The sequence below is a fragment of the Saccostrea echinata genome, unplaced genomic scaffold, assembly GCF_033153115.1.
Source record: "Saccostrea echinata isolate AGI-Se365-2 ecotype Australia unplaced genomic scaffold, CSIRO_AGI_Sech_v1 ptg000029l, whole genome shotgun sequence".
Lineage (NCBI taxonomy): Eukaryota > Metazoa > Mollusca > Bivalvia > Ostreida > Ostreidae > Saccostrea > Saccostrea echinata.
The window spans coordinates 40,581,449-40,604,031 of NW_026889778.1; the positions used below are offsets into that span (position 1 = coordinate 40,581,449).

General features: G+C 32.3%; 1 protein-coding gene and 1 pseudogene across 1 annotated transcript; one reads left to right on the plus strand and one right to left on the minus strand.

The window, feature by feature from the left end:
- Positions 1–1,400: 1,400 nt before the first annotated feature.
- On the minus strand, positions 1,401–2,118 carry LOC133195320 (toll-like receptor 4). Its single transcript, XM_061331170.1, has one exon. It carries the CDS (start codon positions 2,112–2,114, stop codon positions 1,401–1,403), a length of 714 nt encoding a protein of 237 aa, XP_061187154.1. The 5' UTR covers positions 2,115–2,118.
- A 19,606-nt stretch (positions 2,119–21,724) lies between these two features.
- Positions 21,725–22,268, plus strand: LOC133195322 (toll-like receptor 2; annotated as a pseudogene).
- The last annotated feature ends 315 nt before the right edge of the window (positions 22,269–22,583 follow it).

Here is a 22,583-nt window from a genome sequence, read left to right on the forward strand (position 1 = left end):
ATAGCGACCAAGTCCAGTAAACAGTGAATAACTAGAATGTTTTAAAGTCTAAGACCGATGAAGGTTGTGAAAATGTGCCATTCAGCAACGAAACGTGACCTGTAAGTCAACAATACCAAGAGACATACGAGAAATTGTATGTAAATCTTTCTGTACAAGTACGGCAAAAATCCGGAAAGCTTCTCATGACAGAGAAGCATTACTATATGCCGCGGTAATTTCATGGCGGAGCATAAGAGGAAAGAAGTTGTATTAATTCCACTGAGTTTAGAGAGAAATTTTTGCAGAAGAAATACATAAATGCAGGTTATTACTTTTCTGCAATTTTGCAATCATTAGGGGACGATTATTTGACTGAAAAGGGGGGAGGGTGCAGATTTTGGATACAAATAAGCTGTTCTTCAAAATGTTGAAATGAATAATCCGCCCTCCACTGGAAAGAAATTAAATCATCTGACTTTCTCTCTACCCTCCTAGTTTTTCTTTGCGAACTTATTTCATAATAATCTGACACTGATTATATTTGACATAAATATACCATATATATCCTATGAAATATGATTAATGAAGAATAAATAATAATAAAGAATTTATAATTTGATTGGACAAACTCTTCCCAGAATCAAATGGTCATCCCCTTATATTCTATACATTACAAAGAAATCGAACATTTTATTTAAAAAAAATACTAGTTCATGAGTGGTAATTATCAATGCTGGTGATTCCTCTGTACTTTCATAATACTGATTATCCAAGATGGTTTTTAAAGTTCAGATTTTTATATCTACTAGATGGAAGCATCAGTTTATAGTCATAATATTTATATAATGTATTGCAATCCAAAAATCATGGTTCTTGAAAATTCAGGAATACATGTAAACAACTCAGAAATGGAAAACAAAAGTACAAATTCATTTGTAGTATAGTTAATATTTACAAAAAAATATACAATATTTGCGAAAAAGGTTAAATATACACGAGAAACGGAAACATTTCTTCGCTATAAATTTAAAACCTGCTTTATGTTCTCTTTTGTCTACATTGTACATATATAATTTTTAAAAAATGCTATCTCTTCTCTTTCCACTTGTATAATAAGTTTTGTTAATGTATGTTAAGTGGGTTTTTTTCTTTTTTTTCTAATCTCAAAGAAAGGATTTTGATATTTTAAATAAACAAATTACATTTCAAACACATGTAATACTATCTGTATGAAGGAAAAAATGTGTTTAACATTCATCAAATTATATCTATGATGACTTTTTACGAAAACTGCGGCGTCCTCCCTTGGCTCTGTACTTTACTTTAATCTATACTTTACATCTACTTTACCTTACTCTGTACTTTACTTTGTACTCTAAATAGCATTAATTGTTGGAAATTTCATCATTTCACAGCAGCTATTCAACCGATTTTAAGGCATAGTCAAGTTCATCCCAAAACTGCTCAATCAGCTCAGTAGTTTCTGGCCACCTTATACTCACAATGGACCACCATATATATCGCAAGTCTTTTGGCATTCTTTTTATGGCAATATCGTCTTTGATTATCACTATGATGGATTGTTTTCGATCATTATGGAAGGAATGAGTCACCACCATCTGAACAGCATATGAATTCCAACCATTGTCGAGAAAGTTTTCAGTGACAACAAACACAACTTTCCTACTTTTGTTTACAAATCTTAATAGTTCGTCAGCTTTAGATATTCCAGGAATGAAGTCTTTATCTGGAAAACTTATTTGAAAACCTTTCTTTGTAAGTGTTTGATATAATATCGTGCTTACAATTCTATAGTCATCTTCAGCATAGGATATAAAAGCATCAAACTGAAAGTCCCCACTCTCGACGGAATATATACCTTTCCACCTACTACGTAAGTTCAGAATAATATAGTCTACATGTACACGATATTTTTTCACAAGGAAAACGACAGTGATTGCAGAGATTAAAATTACTAATAAAGAAAAAGAAAGGCCTAACCATGTCTCAGTCTGACAGTTTTTCTCAAATTCTTCAAACGCTTTTTCCTGTAGTAGTCCTAACACTGTTAAATTATCTTCACTGCATACAGTTTCTTTGAGGTCTCCAAACAAGTGCTGAATTTCCTTCATCCTTCTGAGTGATTGAACATGTAGGCAATCACAAATTATAGGATTACCCTGAACGAGAATTTTTGAACTTCTTAAATGTTTAAGGATGATTAAATCTGCCTCTGTTAGAGATGCAATTTTGTTATAACTCATGTTCAGCAGTTTTACATTCTGTACATATTTCAGGGTAACTGGGAAGGATGGGAAAATATTACCACCTAAGTTCAGAGACAATAAGGATGTTTGATATTTTAATAAAGAGGGTGGAAGGTTGTGTAAATTACTGCTTTGCAGATCTAATTCTTCGAGTTTTTCAAGATTATAGAATATGCTTTCTAATCCATCGAAATTTAACTTTATATTTCCTGCAATAATTTTCCTTAATTTCGTTGCTCTTTCGAATATATGAGAGTATACCGTAGGACATGTGTTGTCGGTGATATCAAGAACTTCTAAATTGGGTGTATCAAGTTCAAAAATGTATCTTATAGGAAAATTTGTGTGATATAAATTAAGCTCTCGCAAATTTTTAGCAGATACATTTATGCGTAATAGAGATGGGTCATTAATTTCAATATCATGGACATAGTTTTTGCTATAATTTATATCCTGCAACTCATCAGAAATAGGAATTATTAACGTTACACTTCTTTTCAATCTATATTGCATTTGAATTGACGTATTGTAGAAACCCATTACTCCGATGCATAAGTTGTTGTTGAAACTAACATCGAGGGATTTTAGTTTTGGAAAATGTTGAAGTAAGTCCATCCCCATCTGAAAGTCAAACACTTGTATATTATTTCTGGCAATATTGAGCAATTCAATACACTTTCCAAAATTAGTTCCAAGAGGATTTTCAACAATGCCTGAAATGCGGTCATTGATGAGAAACACATGCTTGACACAGATGCTGAAAAGGTATCTGGAGTTACTTTTATTCAAATAGAAAGCTTTTGGAAATATGTAAGGAAAATTGTCATTGGCAACAATTTTATCCATTGTTCGATTTTGCAAGCATTTCAAACTTCTCATAACTACATTCATGTCACACAATCCCCCAAAGTGCATTTCTACACCCTGTAGGTATGGAAAAGAACAAAATATCTCTTCACTTATGTCGCAAAGCACATATGTTTTGAAATACATTGCCAGATATTGAATAGGAGATTCTGATAATCCTCTAAAGCTATTGTTGTGTATGTGGAAATGGGTTTTCGAAAATAATTTCAATTCCCTCAACTTTTTCAAACGTTTGAAAGATCCCGTGAATCTAAAGCTGTCAAACACATCAATGTGTAATATTTCCAAAGATAAAAGGCTAGATAATTCGTCATCAGGATAACTTGTAAATGCATTACCATTAACGGCCAAAATTCTCAATTTCCTAAGGTTAGACAATGAATTAACTTCAAAAGAGAAATTTGTAAGACTGCAAGATGAAATGTTGAGAACACACAAGTTTTGAAGTTGTTTAAAAGAATCTTTTTGTATGAATTTCAGCTTGTTATTGTTAAAATACAGAGCTGTTACCTTGCTCATAATTAAATGGATACCTTTGAATGTCTTTGTAGATATCGAAGTAAAATTATTGAAAGAGAGGTCAACTATAAGCGTTTTGTTTTCTAATTTGTCTGGGAATTCATGAGGTATCTTTTCTAAGTTAAGCCGACTACAATTCCATAACGAGCCTTGATTGCAACATTCATCTTTGTAAGATACGACTCTGCACTTCCTCTCCACTGTAAATTCTACAACTAGAAGTAAATAATGCTTGAAATTAAAAATTTTAATTTTTGCAGATTAGTACGTCCATGTTTCGAGTAATAAATGAAAATACTCACTATAAGCAGTATACATAAACAATATGTAGCAGGAAGTTCTTGTCACCGTCATGATGTTGTGTGGCGCAACTTTCAATTAAATAATAAAATATCTGAAATGTTTTGATCAACAAAAATTATGAAGACATCTCTTCATGAGACAAATTATAAAACATGTTCTTAATTTAAAAAAATAAACATAAAACATGAAATTTATACAAAAAAGCTGTGCCAATTTTTATTTTTAGAATATATCTTCACCAAGACTTATTTAAAGAGTGAAACTATTGATACAATCATCAAAACAGTAAACATTAATGATGGTACGGGATTTTTCTAAGTGATAAAAATGTCTCCAACCTTAGTTTAATCTCATGCAAACACATGAACATTCTGTGTTAATCCGACCATTTTATCTAGAAATTGAAATGAAAAACAGAATTAGAATAGGTAACATTTATTTAAGTATGAAATGAAAACGCTAAGATACAATATCAAGGAAGTTTCCCATATTGGAAAAGGAAACACTTTCCAAAGATCGCTCATTGTAATTTCGTTCTTACATATTAATTAATTTAGTACGTAGTATAAAAAGGGTATTTTTTTTTATCTATTAATGCTGTTTAAAGGAAACATTTAAAATTAATTATTGTCAGCATTGTTATCCTGTGTTTTGATTCCGTATTTAAATGGTTTTTCATGAGCAACTTCCTCTAAAAATCATACATTGGCCATGATCTTTGATAACATGCATCAAGGCAAACCCTGAAGGGATTATCTACAGGTACAATAAAATAATTCTTAATTATATATTACTATTTAATGAACGGTAGTTGATACTTATTAACACACTCGAAGGATGTGACCGGTCGACAGGGGATGCTTACTTCTCCAAGACACCTGATCCCACCTCTGATGTTTTTATAGAGGTCCATGTTTGCTCTGCTCCCGATTTGTATTGATTTAAATGGACTCTTGAGCTTGATTACTGTTCGTTATCTTGATATTTAATTATTGCTAATTTATTGATTCATCACTTGCATATTTATTTTATGCTAAATCTTGAAGAAAATAAAGGGTTCAAAAGAATTATGTTCTATTCAAATCTAAAGATAATCTTTTAGGTACTACCGCTTGGAGGGGATACAGTTTGCAAGAAAATACTGTTCTACTTTGAAAGACCTAAGATACAACGACAGCGTATATTCCACCATGCAGATTGATTAACTAAACATGAGGTACCGGAAGAAATGGGAAACTAAAATTGCTTAGCAAAGAAAAAAGAAACATGTTTACTAAAAGATCTTTACACATGAACTATAATGTTGATAAAAATAATTAAAAAAAATTGAATTAAATAATAATTAACATAATTTGTTTCGTGAATCCATTTTTTACAAGATTAGATAGTCTCCTTCCAGGAGAAAATCTTTTCTACACAAGAAAAGCTATCTATAAGATTCCTTTCTTTTCATGAAGAAGGTGCAAGGAATTGAATTATAGAAATGCAAAAGAATATATATTGACGAAACATCTTGAGGAAATTTTCTTAAAGAAAATGTGCTATAATCAATTAATTTGTGGGGAAACTTTCTCGTTTTTCCTATCATTTATGTGGGAAGGCATGTAAGAAAAAGGAAATTGAAAAAAGATTCTTATTAAGTTAAACATTGACATTCATAAAATAGCGTAGATTTTTAATTAAAATCAACACAATTTAATTGAGGAAATGCTTTTTAATTAGAGATATAGAACGAAAATTATTATTTATCTATCATGTTTCTTGTACAATATTCTAATTTCTCATCCTCAATTGAAGAAAGCCCAATTTTCCTGATCTGAGTACTAAACGCATGTTGGCAAAGTCCGTTAACAATAACTAATAGTATGATCTATGAAAATTTACATGATATGTTTTTGAAACTATTAATATTTATTAAGCAAATTATTTGCACGGTATTGTTCGCATTTGCAGGGGTTTTTATATAGACAAAACCTTATTGAAGTTTAAAGTGGCATAATGAGTCAAAACCATGTGTTTCTTTTAAGAAAATTGTATCACAAAACAAAAGATTTCTGTGAAATATAAATATAGAGAAGTTTTGACAACTCAACTGCACTGTAAAGCAAGAAAAAACTGTAAAATATAAGTGCCGGAAAAACAAATGTTGTATCTATCGCTTTGTTTTTATCGTCAATGTCAACAATGTCTAGGTCACGCGTCCTTTATTTTTAGCCTGAAAGTTGTAAACAACATTGAATTGAGGCAAGCAGAAGTAAGGAATAAGTTATGATCATCTTTTTTGAAGATTGTATCAAAATTCTCAGTCATCCGACATTTATATCTATGAAATTGAAACCATGGTAAATTCCTCAACTTTTCAGCGCATGCGTACAATAAAGAGGAAGAAGTGAAGCAATATTTTTGTGATAGGTTATACAACGATTTTTTTTAACTTTTATTTTTCTCCATTAAATTAGATTTTTTAGGTTCTGAAACCTGTAATTTTCTGAAACCTAATATCTTCAAGAACTGAACAAAATTTGCAAGTATCATGCAAAAATTCTACTGTTGTCAATTTTCCCGTTTGTCCGTCACAGTGTCACTTTAAAAATATATTTTTTTCCCTAATCATACATAAATATTAAATTTAATTATCTATCGAGATGATAGATTATCATATCGAAATAATTGTCGTTTCGAATTTTGATTTAGATCTTCTTTTAGCTGAGAATAAAGCTGTTTCACAGCTTTTTTTTTATATTTTGAGCAATATCAGGGTCGGAGAATGGATGATCCAGTTTGATACAATTGTGTCAAACGCCTTTCCTATACTAAAGTACAGCAGTCATTAATCGATGTGTTTACAGTATTTGTGCATTGCATAAAGGATTGCATTGTCTGGGATTAGCAGCTGCATCTGCCAGAATGGAATTTTGGAGAGGATGTTCAGAAAACCGGACTTTGGTGTTCAGAATCTGCTAGGGATAGCCATTCGTTTGATGTTTGTTCCATTGCTTATATAACATTGGTTTTAACTCTGTCAGATTGTCTAGTGGGTTTAATTTACTGCATTGTCTTATAATAATTTAAATATAGTAAGCTGGATTAAATCTATATGTCATTGATTTTTATTGTCATTTTTCTATTATTTATGTGTATAGATGCTTCTGTTGATGGTTCTAAATAGAATGTGTTGTTGTTTATTCTGCTTTAATTTAAAAGTAATGAATGGATTTAAAGGAGAAATGCGGTTTTTCATTTGAGGTACTAATTAAACAGAAATCGATTTCTTCTTATTGTTACAATGAATAAGTTGTTCCGAATTAAAGGTTTTCGTTTAGATATCTGGTTAATATGACGTGGTTCTTTAGAACTGGTCTCGTTAGCAAGGCTATATAAGAGGTGAATATTGTTTAGGACAATGAGTAGAGCACAATTAAAAAAAATGAATTTTATTTTTATTAAGATTTATTTGATAAATTTTTATGATATAATTATGTGTTTTCATTTTTGCCATGTTGTACACTATATTGTACATTTTACAATATATTAAATCTGCTGCGTGTCGTTTCTAATTCCAAACATAGTATGTTGTAGTTCATTCTATTTCAATTTGAAAATATATATACCTTTGAGGTATATCTTTATTATACAAACATGCGGAAAACAAAATATCTTCATATTTGCAAGATCATAGGTCAATATGTGATCTTTTTTTTAATTCATTGATTTTATTTTTTCTTTCACATATACAGACTGTACAACATATTAATTAATATGCAAAACATACATCATTTCTACTTCCTAATAATTCATATTACACATTTAATTTTATAGTAAATGTATGTTGCATTTCAAAATCAAACTGAAATTATGTATGACATGTTGTACATTTAAATGAATCTTCACCGTGAAAGCTTTATTGATATGTGATCTAATCACACGGTGCAATAATATGTGATCTTATCAAATGGTACAATAATATCTACTTCGGTCTCATGAATAACAAAAAATGCAAGAAGTAACAACAAAAAAAATCAACTTAATTTTTCAAATTCTCTTTGGCGATTTTACGTAAAGAATGAACCTCTATAAAGTTTCATATTCAGCTGCGTTGATAGGCCTCGTCCACTGTAGTATCAATCTTTTTCTGAATACCTTTAATCTTCATTCTTAACTCTGAATGGTAGTCGGTATATTTTTAATTCATCAACCATTTTCTCACATTAAATATGCAAGTCTGCTTGGGGAAAAAATCAACATACATATGCATGCAACATACATTTCTGTAAACTCTTGACTGCGATTCCTGACCAGCCAAGCAATCACCAGTATCTCAGTGTCAACATCATGATGAAAAATTCATTCAAAGAAAAGATTCTATTTTTAATAGTTTAAGGAAAAATACGGATCTGGCATTGGAGTGTCTAGGACATTGCCTCATTAAGCATTGATTGGTTTTCATGCTTTTTAAGTTAATAATTTTACAGATTTAAGACAGTGACTTCTGCTGAGAATTCAGGCTCAAAACCACAAAATTCCTCATCAAAAGCCTAGCTAGAATCCAGCTTTTGTTTTTAATAAGATGTCATCATGGATCTTAAATTTAAATATTTATTATTTCGGGTACTACAGGGTGACTGTGAAATTTTGTCGGTTAGGTTAATGTACGAATCTTCATTTATTCAACAAAATATTGAATAATCTTGATATAAATGTTTAACAGTCATATTTTTAGATGTAAAAAGAACATTTTTGAATTTATTATTTATATATTTGAAAATATGCATAAAGCACATTGCCTTGCATAAATAATCATCTATTTTTCACGTTACAGTAGTTTTTAAATTGATGTTCCATATTTCTATTGTGGCGTAAAATACAGTCAGATTACTTTCGTGGGTTTCTTGCTTGGAACGACTCATATTATTAATTATTGATTACCCAGAATGGGACACTTAAAGCTGAACACGCATCGTAAAAAGAATCTGTCCGCCATATTCGGTTGGACTCTCGCTATATCTGAGGGCCCCTATATATAGAGCCGCTCACTTGGTCACTGTTCAGTGTAATCAATTATCACCGGTGTAGACGGGCTTATGCTATACAGCACTTGGTAGCGACAAAAATAACTGTGTGCTTCTTCTAATGCAGGAGAGTAAGATACCAAAGAGATTTACAACAGTTGCACAGGTCAGTGCAGTATACTAACAAAAAACAAATACACGTCAGTAACTGCAATAAAATGTAAACAAAGATAATGCAAGATAACCAGCACGAACACAGGTCGCCATTCCACGCAGATACCCGTGACAACAAAGCAGTCAGGTGTAACGAATGCGAAGAGTATAAACTGGTGCTGATATCTTAGATAGTAATATCGAAAATGGTGTATGCCTATTTACGAGTCGTGTTCAGCTTTAAGCATTGAATCATTATTTTTTGAAAGAGGTAGCCTCATTACTGCAACGATGTGTGCAAACAAATTTATTAGGGTGCGTTAGCGCCTAATAAAAAAATTGATTGCACTCACCGTTGCAGTTATGAGACTACCTCTTTAAAAAAAAATAATGATTCAATGCTTACAGTCCCTAAAACGTTTTACTCTCCCACTTGAACGGTGAGCGAACGCAGAGCGAATGGTGAGTGAACGATGTGTGAACGTAGAACGCAACTTAGTGAACGGTAGGTGAACGGTGAGCGAACGCAGAACGCGAAAGGAGCGCGAACGCGAGCGCAAAGTGAACGGTGAACGCAAGATGAACGATTTATTCGGAATGCTTCTGATTTTTTCCTTGTATTGTATCTATTCTATTGTATTCTAGTGTCAGGTGTAAAAATAAATAAATAAATATTCCAAAATTGTCCTAAGACAGACGAAACATGCACATTAAGTAAAACTATTAATTAAGTTTCTTACAATATTTTCTGCAAATATATATGATGTTTAAATTCAGCTTTTTATTCACACGATTCTTATCGCTGTAAAACATTGTAATTGTTACCAAACACTGTAGTTTTAAAGATAAAACAATTCTAGTTGTAAAATAAATATGTTTATTCTTATTTGGTATATAAAACCATTACAAATAATGATTTTTCAAGAGAAAATTACTGACTAAGAGAATGATTTACAACGGTTGTAACAACCATTCGTGCATTTCCGTGCCATAAATGAAAAAAAAAAATTTACAAAGGTCTGTGGACCTTTTGCATAAATACACTCGTATTTAAAAAAAAAAATTAATGCAATAAAAATATTTATGTGTCTTGTCATTTTTTATGATGATTTATTAAGCAGACTTCTACATGTATCTGTAGACAATTCCGTTTTAGCCCCCCCCCCCCCCTTCCCCAAATGTATGTGCATTTTTCTAAATATATCTTTCATTCATAGAGAGACGTCACCATATACCGGTGAAGGGCTTCAAATTTTGACCTTTACTCGGCACTAAGGGCCATTGAGCAGTGAGGGATCTTTATCGTGCCAACGCCTGCCGTGACACGGAACCTCGGTTCTTAAGGTCTCATCCGAAGGACCCGCAACTTTCACTTTAAAGTGCCGAGCGCATGGCGAAGAAACAGTTGCTACCCGTTTTTATCGTCTTAGGTCAGTCGCGGCCGAGATTCGAACTCACGACCTCCCGATCACGGAGCGAGCGCTCTACCGACTGAGCTTCCGTGAACGGTTTTATCGAAATAAGTTACATGTAACAAAAAAATATGATATATGAAATAATAATCCAAAAACATATAGGACCCTCTGAAAGGCGAGGGGATCAAATACAACAGTCCCGTTTAAAGTCAAAATTTTGCAAATTTTATGATCGATGGCGGACGTCCACTTTTTCTAATTATCTCTTTATGCTATTCAGATAGGAGAGTGAATGCGTGGATATTTTACTGAGCGAAATGTGACTATAAAACTGATAATAGAACACTTATATTATCACTTTAATTCATAATATTTAGCTAGTTCCACGTTAAATTCAAATTTTCTCGTTTTTTTTTCTGTTCATTGTTTCTACATTCTTCTTTGTTTAGGATTTTCATTTGCAATATACACACACTGCATTTTTGTATGTTTTCATTCACAACTCACTATTGTACAACTGATGGTGCATCTGCAAGTTATAAAATCCAGGTAAAATCTCTGCAATGGCCTACTCATAACTTTGCAGCATACAATCAAGAACATATAACCTATCTCATTGAACCTGGTTTTGTTGGACCTACCTCCATTTGCTTATCTACAAAGATACATAGCGGGTTCCAGTAAATGTTCTACCGAGCCCTTTTCTTTACTCCTCACTAAAATATTTACTGTAATGAAGGAGAAACTTCAGGAGTACTGTACAACAGTGTATTCGAGAAGTGGTGTAAATCAGATGTGAATACTTAAAAACTCCAAAGAAATTTTGGAAAATTTGAAATCAAATTTTTCTTACTAAAATCAATAGCATCAAAACGTACGACTTTTCAACACTTTATTCAACTATTCATCACGATAAATTAAAGTCCAGGCTTTTTGACATCACAGAAAGCTGCTTTTTTAATAAAAATGGAACTCGTATATATACGTACCTTGTCATTGGTCATTTACAGAATTATTTTGTTAAAGAGCACTCTGATTGTACACACAAGTACACTGAAGTTGATATTAAAAGGATGCTTGAGTTTCTGATTGACAATATAATATCTATGTAGTTTTTGGAGATCAGGTCTTCCAACAATCTGTTGGAATTCCCATGGGAACCAATCGCGCCCCCTTATTAGCAGACCTATTTTGTATTCATCTGAAGCAGAATTTATTCAAGTACTTGTACATGAGAAGAAGAAAACACTTGCTGTGGCTTTTATCTCGACATTTCGATATATCGACGACGTATTATCAATTAACAATAGTTATTTTCATTCATATGTCCACTCGATATATCCCAGTGAGCTTGAAATAAAAGATTCTGACACATCTGTTTCATATTTAGATATTTTACTAGAAAAAGACGTTAATGGTAACCTAACAACAAAGCTTTGTGATAAACGTGATGACTTCAAATTTTCAATCGTAAACTTCCCTTACTTTTATTGCAATATACCCTTGTCACCTGCATATGGGGTTTATGTCTCTCAGTTGATTCGATACGCAAGAGCATGAACAATTTCGAAAACGAGGCAAGCTATTGACAAACAAGTTGATGAAATAAGGATATATCAACAATCTCCTGATCCCACCTCTAAAAAGCTAGGTTCACTTTATGCATAAAATGGCCCTGTAAATATACCAATTTATTGACTAATACCCCGTGTACCATTTTCAAATTAATATAAAGTAGAGACTTAGTGCTTTCGGTTTATATAACAGAATTTCCTTTGAAGAGTCCAGGCATTGAAAAACAGGTTGTGTGAAATTGCAATGTCATTGAGTTTTGCAGAAAACAGGTGTTTTTGAGAACCCTCAGCAAAGAATTAAAATATGAGCACACCCCTCGATCCAAGAATTAAAATATGTTTTATGATCTTCATTATAAGTTCTTTTATAATCTATTTACACATTTTGGATCGGAGGTTGTGCTGTATACGAAATATTGAAAAATGGCATCATATTTTGTCCATTTTTGCAGAAATATTCAGGATATGTGAATAATGACGCAATTCATGACGTCGTAATGCATTGACTAGAAAGAAAAATACGTCATTTTCAGTAGATATTCATTCTCCAAGTGCTCAAGCATTTATTTATTGCCTTGTTAAAGAAAACTATACAGTTTTGAATTTTCAGAAATTGACAGGGCCAAAAAGGGCCCTAAGTGGTCCGTGTTGCTCTGCTTCAAATTTGTATCGTTTCACTGGACTTTCGAGATTGAATGCTGTTCGTTATCTTCATATTTTTTTTTATGTATGCATATGACTTTAATATTTCACATGTGTATTCCTTGTGACAAGGCCTTCCTTTGGGTACCATCATAATTGACCTTTTGATCTTGACCTTGGACTTTGACCTAATTTTGCAAAATTTTATGAAATTTTAACCTTGGCCATAACTTTTGAACAATTAGTGCTAGGGGTTTCAACCTTCACATGTATATTTCTTGTGACAGGACCTTCCTTTGGATACTGACAACTTTGATCTTTTGATTGACCTTGGAGTTTGACCTACACATGTACTTTTAAAAACGTTAGCCTTGGCCATAACTTTTGAGCGGTTGTAGCTAAGGCTTTCATACTTCACTTATGTAATTCTTGTGAAAAGACCTTCCTTTGGATACCAATCATTTTGACCCTTTGACCTTTACTTAGGATTTTGACCTACTTTTGAAAGAAATTAACCTTGGCCATAACTTTTGAATGGTTTGTGCTAGGGCTTTCATACTTCACATATGTAATCCTTGTGACAAGACCTTCCTTTGGATACCAACCACTATGACCCCTTGACCTACTTTTGAAAAACTAATATTTGCCATACCTTTTAAACATTTGGTGCTTTAGCTTTCATACTTCACATGTACATTCCTTGGGATAAGACTTTCCTTTGGATACCAGCAATTTTGGCATTGACCTTAATCTTGCAGTTTGACCTTCTTTTAAAAAACTTTAACAACGGCCACAGCATGTGAACGTTTGGTTCTAAGGCTTTCACATTTCACGAACATGTGTACCGCTTGTGGCAAGACCTTCCCTCTGGGACCCATTTGACCTTGACGTTTTACTTACTTTTAAAAAACTCAAACCTTTTGAACAGTTGGATCTAGGGATTTCATATATCACAGGGATATTCCTCGAAACAAGACCTTTCTTTGGGTACCAATTTTTTTATCTCTTGACCTGGAGTTTGACTTGCATTTGAGAAACTTTAACCTTTGCTATAAGCTGCCATGCGGTGGCATCAGTGTTTCACAAACACATCTTGTTTTTGTCAGTTAATTTTCCTTCTCCTCAACCTTCTATAAGCTCATAGTTATCTCTATACACCTTCAGGGAAGATTTCATTCGCATCATGTCAATGAGTAAAGTGTATTAACTAAATGTTTCCGAAGCTCTGGAAAAGAGAAATTTATCGCCAATATAATATAAACAGGAATACTTGCAGGCTAAAGATAGGTTCCAGCCACCATCTACAGTGTCTATTTCTAGAAAGAATGATAGTAGAACAGAACCAATAAGACATCGATATACGATATTCCAGTATAACAAAAACTAGAGATGCAAGCGGATACTCAAGAACAGTGTACTGCTTGAAGAACCAAGGTCTGCTTCTTCACTTGTCGCCTTTAGCGCAGAATAACTTAACCAATATTATCATCTTCACTCCATCTTCAACCCAACTCACCCACCCCTTTCCCTCCCTCCAACACACACAGTGAGCGGTAACAATGTTTTCCTAATGGGCGGTTGGAGAAGTATTTTCTCAGATAACAGGGTAGCATTTTTTCCTAAGGTATCGAAGTTAGTAGGAAGAGGGATGTCACTATTTTCCACAATCCTTCTAACTGGTTGGTGCCCTTTTGTTCTTAGTATTGCTGATTATATTGATTAGTCTCTTTTATGATCATTCAAAATATTAATGCTGGAAAGTTTTCTTTCTGGAAACAGTTGAAATAAACTCCACTAAAGTGTACCCAAATGTTGTCACCATGTTTGACTGGGTTCTAAAGCTCTAAACCAGTCCATGTCCAAGAATAAAGCTACTGAATCTTTGTCATTTTCAACTCGCACTTTTACTTCAACATCCCTCAACACACCATCCAATATAATTGATTTCTTTCAAGACTTCATTGAACCCTTTGTACTAGCTATTGAAAAAGACATCTGCAAGAGCTTAGTATTATCCCCCAACATTCTCTATTATTTATATGCTATATAATTCAGTCAGCCTCAGGAATTTTGGTCTTTTTAACAGCTCAAGGAACAACACATTCATGCTCAAATGTTAAAGTACTATTTCTTCCAAAACCTTATGCAAAAATAAAAAAAAATCTCTGATTAAACAGTAGCTTTCTCTTTTGGGGTCATATACATGTAGCTTAGTTTATATTTTTGATAAAAAAAAAGTCACTTTTCAATCCATCAGCAAAAACGTCTTAATTTTTGTCATGTGGAATTACATCATGTGCAATTTTGGTAAGAAAACCTATATAACTGTCGATCTTAGAGCAATTGCAGAGTCTATGTGATCTCTACTATACCACTTTTCTTACCAGTATGGGCTTCAGCCATTCCAGACTTTCTTGAATTTGATCTGGGTACAAATGTTACAACACTTCTCTTGACAACAAAATTTCCTTGTTGGAACTCTCAAAGACCTTTACAAGGCGACTTGATACACAAAACTACGCTAGCATAGTGTATGGTCGTATCAAAAGAATCGAGGGGAACTGAACAGAACGATTTCTCTCCGATTTTGTAAATTTCAAAACAAGAGACATATAGTATGACCCAAAAATAAAAATTAAAAAAACCCAGTATGCTTGGATTATCGGTTTCATTTTTGAAATTTTAAAATATTCATTCCTAAGACAAGGGATTTTGCAGTCGTTAGAATTAAAATTCAACAATAAATTTCTATCTGTTCACGACATTTTATATTTGTGAATGATTCACATTTTTTTTTTGGCTATGAATAACAAAATGCAGAGACGCAAAATCAGAGCTGGACAGTGGTTTTGGGGATTCTAAAGTCATGAATATTTATGTTTTACGGATATAATACTGGATTTCATAATCCTTAACTATGTTTATAGATATTACTCTCAAATTTATTATATGAATTAATATTTCCTAGCTGTCTGATTGGTTTAGATGCATCATTGTAAAAATAACATTTAACATTTTTTTTTTTTTTTTAAATAGATAAAGAAATTCCAGATGGATACATTTGTTAATTGAAAGGGTTTTTCTTTTCACCAGCACAAGACCTCCCGATTAACATTACATTTATATTTTTTTCTACTTTGATAAAAAAAAAGATCGAGAAATAGTGATTTTATTTATTGTAATCCCACTTCTCTCAGACCATCACTGCGTTCGACTCGGACTTCAACATAAGTAAACAATAAGGCTGTCGTGGTTTGCTTAACAAGTTTGTATCATTTAATCATATAATAAAAACAATAATTGCTGGGTTTTTTTTTAGTTAATAAGATTATTTAGCACCTTGCCCTTTGGACTCGGGGAATACTGCATTCTTCAGTAGCTTAATCATCGTATTGACCTCAAAACAGCAACAGTTGTATAATATTAATATCTTTTTTTTTACTAAGAAGCATAGCATGATTACACAGGTAATAGGTTTAGGTTCCTCGCAGATGTCGTTAAATGTTTGTCCTAATTATAGAAGTCATCAAACAAAGATCCGTGTCATTAAAAACCATAAGTCGTTAACAACGTCTTAAAAGGTTAAATTGAATATTTAACCATCATTTTATTAATTTTAAAACGTAATCAGTAGTTTATTTTCTTTCATGTTCTGCAAAAACGACCCAAAATTAATCAGCATGAGTATTCTGAAAAATTCACGCGTTCGCCATTTTAAATCGCCATTTTGACCTAATTAACACCACTTTCAAATTTAGCATACTCGAAATTGTTTTAAAAAACTATGTTGGACCAAATAATCATTTGCCGTTAAAAAATTATTTCTAGCCTTCTTTTTAAAAATAAGGACCCGACTACTGGCCTTTAAAGACTGCTTTGTTTTTAGAGCTTTACTTTCAGAATCTTCAAAAATAACGATAAGCTATGAGACCGTACTCTCTTGTGTTAGAAATTACAAGATGTTCACTTTGCCATCTACTTCACAAGCTTCTTATATATGTATTTTTCTTTTTTCCAAAATATATAATTTCTTGGAATTGTGCTCGTGCATGTAGCATAATATATTAACATACAAGAATCGTTCATTTTACAACCATTTCGTTTTTGACTGAACGTTTTATATTGTAGTTGGTGCTCACATAGTGACAAAATTTCTTTACCATCACTATGATTAAAGTGTTTGTACCATAAATTCATATATGGCCAAAATTGCTTTTTATATGTTGTGGGGACAAAACAAATGTCCTCAATTTAAAGTAAATGATTGTAAAACATGTTCAAAGTTCATTTATTAATCGTATGATGAAAATATTTGAAAAAAAAAAAACTACCTTAATGTACATTCAAGGGAAATTAACAAAGAAAAGAATAATTCATTTATTTTGATAAAAACAATTATAAATTGAAATGTAACTTAACTAATTTTCTGCTAAATTCGACATAGACATCTAGCGGAATAAGCATGGAAATATCATGTCCTGCACTAGAATTAAGGTGAAAATGTCACAGATTTAAATAATAAGTCCTTTTCTTTTTTTATTCTAATAAAAACGTATTATTTACAACTGATAATTATGCATGTTATACAAAGCGGTCATTGTAGATAACCTAAAGAGAAGAAACTGCATTGAGTTTTACCTGACAGAAGTAGCAACTTATGTTCCATTACTTCTCAATGGTATTGTTTATCTAATGGGAAACATTTTTATTGGTATGTTTAGCTTTCAGATTTATTTTTGATTCCGACTGAATGAATATTGTAAGAGAGAAGAGTAAATAGAGAATTGGAAATACTTTCCCTCCATATGCATTAAGGAAGTACATTTCAAAAACCAAAAGTGTCTTGCTCATCTTTGTGTGTTGGATGAAGATTATATTTAACAGTACCTTCTTAGTTATAAAAAAGGAAAGGTTTAGAAATGGAAGAATCTTATAAAAACTTGATAAACAATCAAGAAAATCTTTTTTCTAGGTGTCTAAATGATATTGGATAAAAGACAACAGAAAAATTCACTCAAAGAATTAGGAGATCTTAGCATGTTGTTATCGTGATGGTTCATCTTGCAATTAAAAATTGTCTTCATTTTCCACGTTTTTGACTAAAATAAACAACGTGTTCATGGTAAAACTTGATCTTAATATTAATATATATTGAAAAAAATATATGTTTCCCATTTGGTAAAATATGCCTCTTGTGCTTAGCATTAATATGCAAAATTGTAAATTTGTGTTTTCATTTAGATAATGCAGAAAAAAAAAAAAAACTAATGCTGAGATGTGTACTTTCAAGTCTCACATCGAAGATCGGAATAGGTTATTGGCTTGTGATCTTTCCGAAAACAAATTCACTACTTTGTCCTCTGAAACCTTTTCTAAAATCAATATCATATTGTTGCCAAATATAAAAGCACTCTATCTACAGTTCAACAAAATAAGAATAATAATAAAAAGTCCCTTTTGGTTTACTGAGAAATTTGTGTGTTCTCAGTCTCTACGAGTGTAATTTTGGAAAATTTTCTCTGACCAACCAATCATTCGCTAATTTAAGAAATCTAAAAATTTTACAGACCAATTTCGAAAGTAAACAAACAGTTGGAAAGAGTGATTTTGTTTGAAGAAAATTCAGTTTCATCTAACAAATAGCACTTTCGTCGGTCTATCAACCTCTCCTATACATTACCTGGAATTTCAATAATTTTGTGTTTTGTGATGTCAGTGAAGAAATCTTTTGTTCATTTCCTGTTTTGAGAGGTTTGATTATTGAATTTGGTGGAATGTGTGATTTGAACGTCGCATTACTATCCTTAAAAAGTTTTCAGAATCGGACGCTGGAATATATTATTGCTGATGGAAGTACACCAAAACATGCAGAAAGAGAGGTTTCTCTAAGCAAGCGAAATTGTAAATATTTGTTCAATATATACACCAACAAAGTTATACTTCGTAGAAATAGGATAGCTAGAATTTCAGACAACCCTTTAAAGACTCAAATGGGTCAATGCTTGGAGTACTTTGACATATCTATGAATAGAATTGAGGTTTTTAAGTCTGATATTATGGTAGATTTTCTCACACGGTTTCCAAGACTTTAGATACTAATCTCGTTGTCTGTTGATTATTATGATATCTATACTACTATATTAAAATAATAGACTCGAATTTTTTGCCTTTAATACCGATAAATCGGAAGAGTACTGTCTATTGTTTTATATATTTTAAACATCATTGGTACTTGAAGATTACCAATTTGTTTTTATTTTTTCTCAATTAAGCTTCGCTAATTAATAATCAACGAAAATTCCTCAAAAAATTCCGGAAATCATCTGGATTTTTTGGATTTTACAATCTTGCGCGTGCGCATTACATTCACGCTAAATCACGGTGTTCAAATCAGAGAAGACAAAAGTACTAAGTAGATATATATTTGTTATTTTATAATTTCTCTAATAAGAAATCATAAATATATATGAACAGAATAAATAGCAAATTTCCAATGAAAATTTACACGTATTTGTATTATCGTTTCTGAGTTTATCCATGCAAATGTGATATTGTGGCCACGTGGGTAATCATTCGCCATCTCGGAGACACAATTATTATATGTTATTTACGTCTCTGGCCATCTCAACGGAGGCAAAAAGCTCATGATCGTAGATGCAATATAATGTAACTACCCTATTTTAATTTAACCTTCCTTTCTTTTATGCTTTTTTGAGGGGAAGGGGGGGGGGGGTTACAACTCCAGCTAGAATCACATTTTAGTGAAGCAGGCATTCTTTTTCCGCCAAAAATTACAATAACATTATTTTCATTTCTTAACTTTGAAATAAATCGAAATAATCAAATAACGTCAGTATAACCGATATTTTCAATTTGAAATGCGTCTAAATGATTGCAACTTGAATTTGTTCGCCATGTTTACTATTACCTTCACTGCTGAGATTTATAACGCGGTAAATATGAAACATAAACTAAGGGCAAAGAAATATTTGATTCCATGCAAAAAAATTCACATTATATTTCTTACGAGAGTGTGTAGTGAAATTAATAGCATTATTGTAGGCTTATAGCTTTGTTATGTAAATACATGACCTCTGACCCTGACGTTATATAGAAGGGACAGCCTGTTCTTCTAAATATGTAAAGGTTGTCGTGGTAACTACGCTTAATAGGTAGTCTGAAGTCAGCCCTTGCGGCCCGTACAGTTCATTCTTATCAATGCTGCTAAAATATCGATCACTTGCATAGGCGTCGGAAGCAAATTGAAAGTGGGGTGGCTAAATGAAAGTGGAGGGGCTAAACCAACGAAAAAAGGTAACCCCCAATTTTCAATACCTAAACTATGTCTATCTTTGCAAAAAAAGGTGGGGGGGGGGCTCCCCCCCCCCCCCGGTTCCGACGCCTATGATTTGTAAAATATAATCCATGCATAGTAAATCTCAAAACTATGAGGTGGGACAAAATTAAGATCATAAAGAATATTTATTCATTGATGAAATAAATTATATTTAATCGTAGCAAACAAACTAACGTTTAATTAAATCGCCAAAAGAAAAAATACACCAGCGTGAAAACAAGTTGTCTTCTTCAGCAGCCATGACAGTTCTCATGTGATGTAATGACTTTTGAATTAAAACGTTTAATACTGCAGAAAATTAACTTTTGTTATCACTAAACAGATATATAAATGTTTATGAGGTATGAATTTTATTTTTGCTGAATTATTTACGTATGAATTAAGAAAAATTCCCATATTCAGTTCAAGATCCGCTTCCAAATTCTCATTGGCTGTCCCAAAATAAAATCGGTCAAGGTCAGTAAACTTTAAAGTTTGGTAAACTCAGACTTTACTAAATATTTTGAAAAAAAAAATATTCTTTGAATAATTACATCAAAAACATTTATTTTGAAATGGTTCTGATTACATTGTATGATTTCAATTAAAAAATGGAAATGATATTGTATGATCCAAAAAGAGTTACCCCATCCCCCCCCCCCCCCCATGAAAAGGCTTCATTATTGCAGCAAGAAGTACTTTCAAGTTCATACTTTCCTACTTAGGATACCCTTGATAAATGTCCGATATGCACATGGATGCATTCATAACAATGTCAACCCGTGCACGCACGGGTCAAAGTCTAGTTGTTAGTAAAATGATTAACTGCAGTGATCCATTTCGTATTTATTTCAAAAACAGGCCGATCATTACTATAAATCTGTCAAAACATTTAACAGTATTGCGAGCTATTGGTCCTGATATATCTCCTTTGTTTTGCCGATAACGTTGACTTTGCTTATCCGGAGAGCGTTTAAAAGAACTATATATACCGTCGACAGATTTTCTATATGCGAATATCTTGCACCGATACAAACGCCTTCTTCAAACGTTCTTGACATATCACATAGTGAGAATAGTGAAATTAAGTATCCACTTTTAAAGTTTGCTACAAAATTGGAAATATTTCTTGGAAACAATGAAAATCTTCTCTTTAATAATAATTTAAATATGGAAACAATTTTCATGGGGTTTAAAAGAATGAAATTAGCATATTTAAGTAATAACTCCATTTCTTATTTGCCGTCAACTACGTTTAATGATCAAAAAATTTCCTTTTCATTTTTGTATCTAGCTCACAACGAATTATCAACAATTCCTGTATCACATTTACAAAACCTGGAGAAGCTTTCCATTCTCTTCAATAAATTAACATTCTTAACAAAATCTGATATTGACAACTTATTAACATTAAAAAAGAATTTTCAATTATTTATCGAAGGAAACCCAATAAATTGTGAATGTTCGCATATTTCTTCTCTCAAATGGATGAGAGAAAATAAACTCAGATTTGGAGATTTGAAAGAAACCCTATGCATTAGCAATTTAGTGTCATTGGAAGATTTTTTGAAGGAAAAAGTTTTCATAGAATTTGAAAAGAAAAGCCAAACAAAAATAAGGAATTAGATATTCCCTCATTTCGCTAGTACTTTTACTAATGACAATATTGGCAGCAGCTTTTGTGAAAAAATACCGTGTCCATGTTGATTATGTTATTCTGCGCCTGCGTAGTCGATGGAAGGGTGTCGTACATGTTGTAAATACAGAAATGTTCCGAACTGATGCTTTTTTGTCTAACGTAGATGAGGACTATGAACTAGCATACAATTTTCTATCAAAAGTTGATCCGTTTAGGCTTCAAATTTAGCTTACCGGATAAAGACTTTGTTCCTGGTATATCAAAAGCTGAACAACTTTTCCAATGCATTGAAGATAGCAGGAAAGTTATAATACTCGTAACGGAAAACTTCCTGGAGAGTGGTAGGGATACTTATGCCGTTCAGATGGCAGTTACTCATGCCTTTCACAATCACAGAGAAAAATCCATAATAGTTGTAATAAAAGATGACATTCCTGTAGCGAAAATGCCAAAGGACCTACGATACATATGGTCGTCTGTCATAAGTATTCGATGGCCAGAAATTGGAGAGAACATGATGACATTTTTGGAAGAATTATCTACCGCTTTGCACTCAGATTAATTGAAAATAGGTCTTTGCGATCTTCATTATTTTTTTTTTATATGTATTTAGTTATTGTGTATAAATTTAAATTCAAATCTTCTTGAAGTAAAATGTACTTTATTTTAGCTTCCAACTCAGCATATTTATACGTTATGCCAATTCTGTTGCATATCAATGTGCTTTTTATATGGAGAAAGAAAGGGTTCATAATTGGCAGAGGAATTAATGCGTAGACTCATGTTCTATGGTGTGTGACTAATAGAATCATTCATTACTACGAGTGTGGGATAGTGAAATTCCACCAAGGGGACAAGATTCACGGTCTAGGACGAG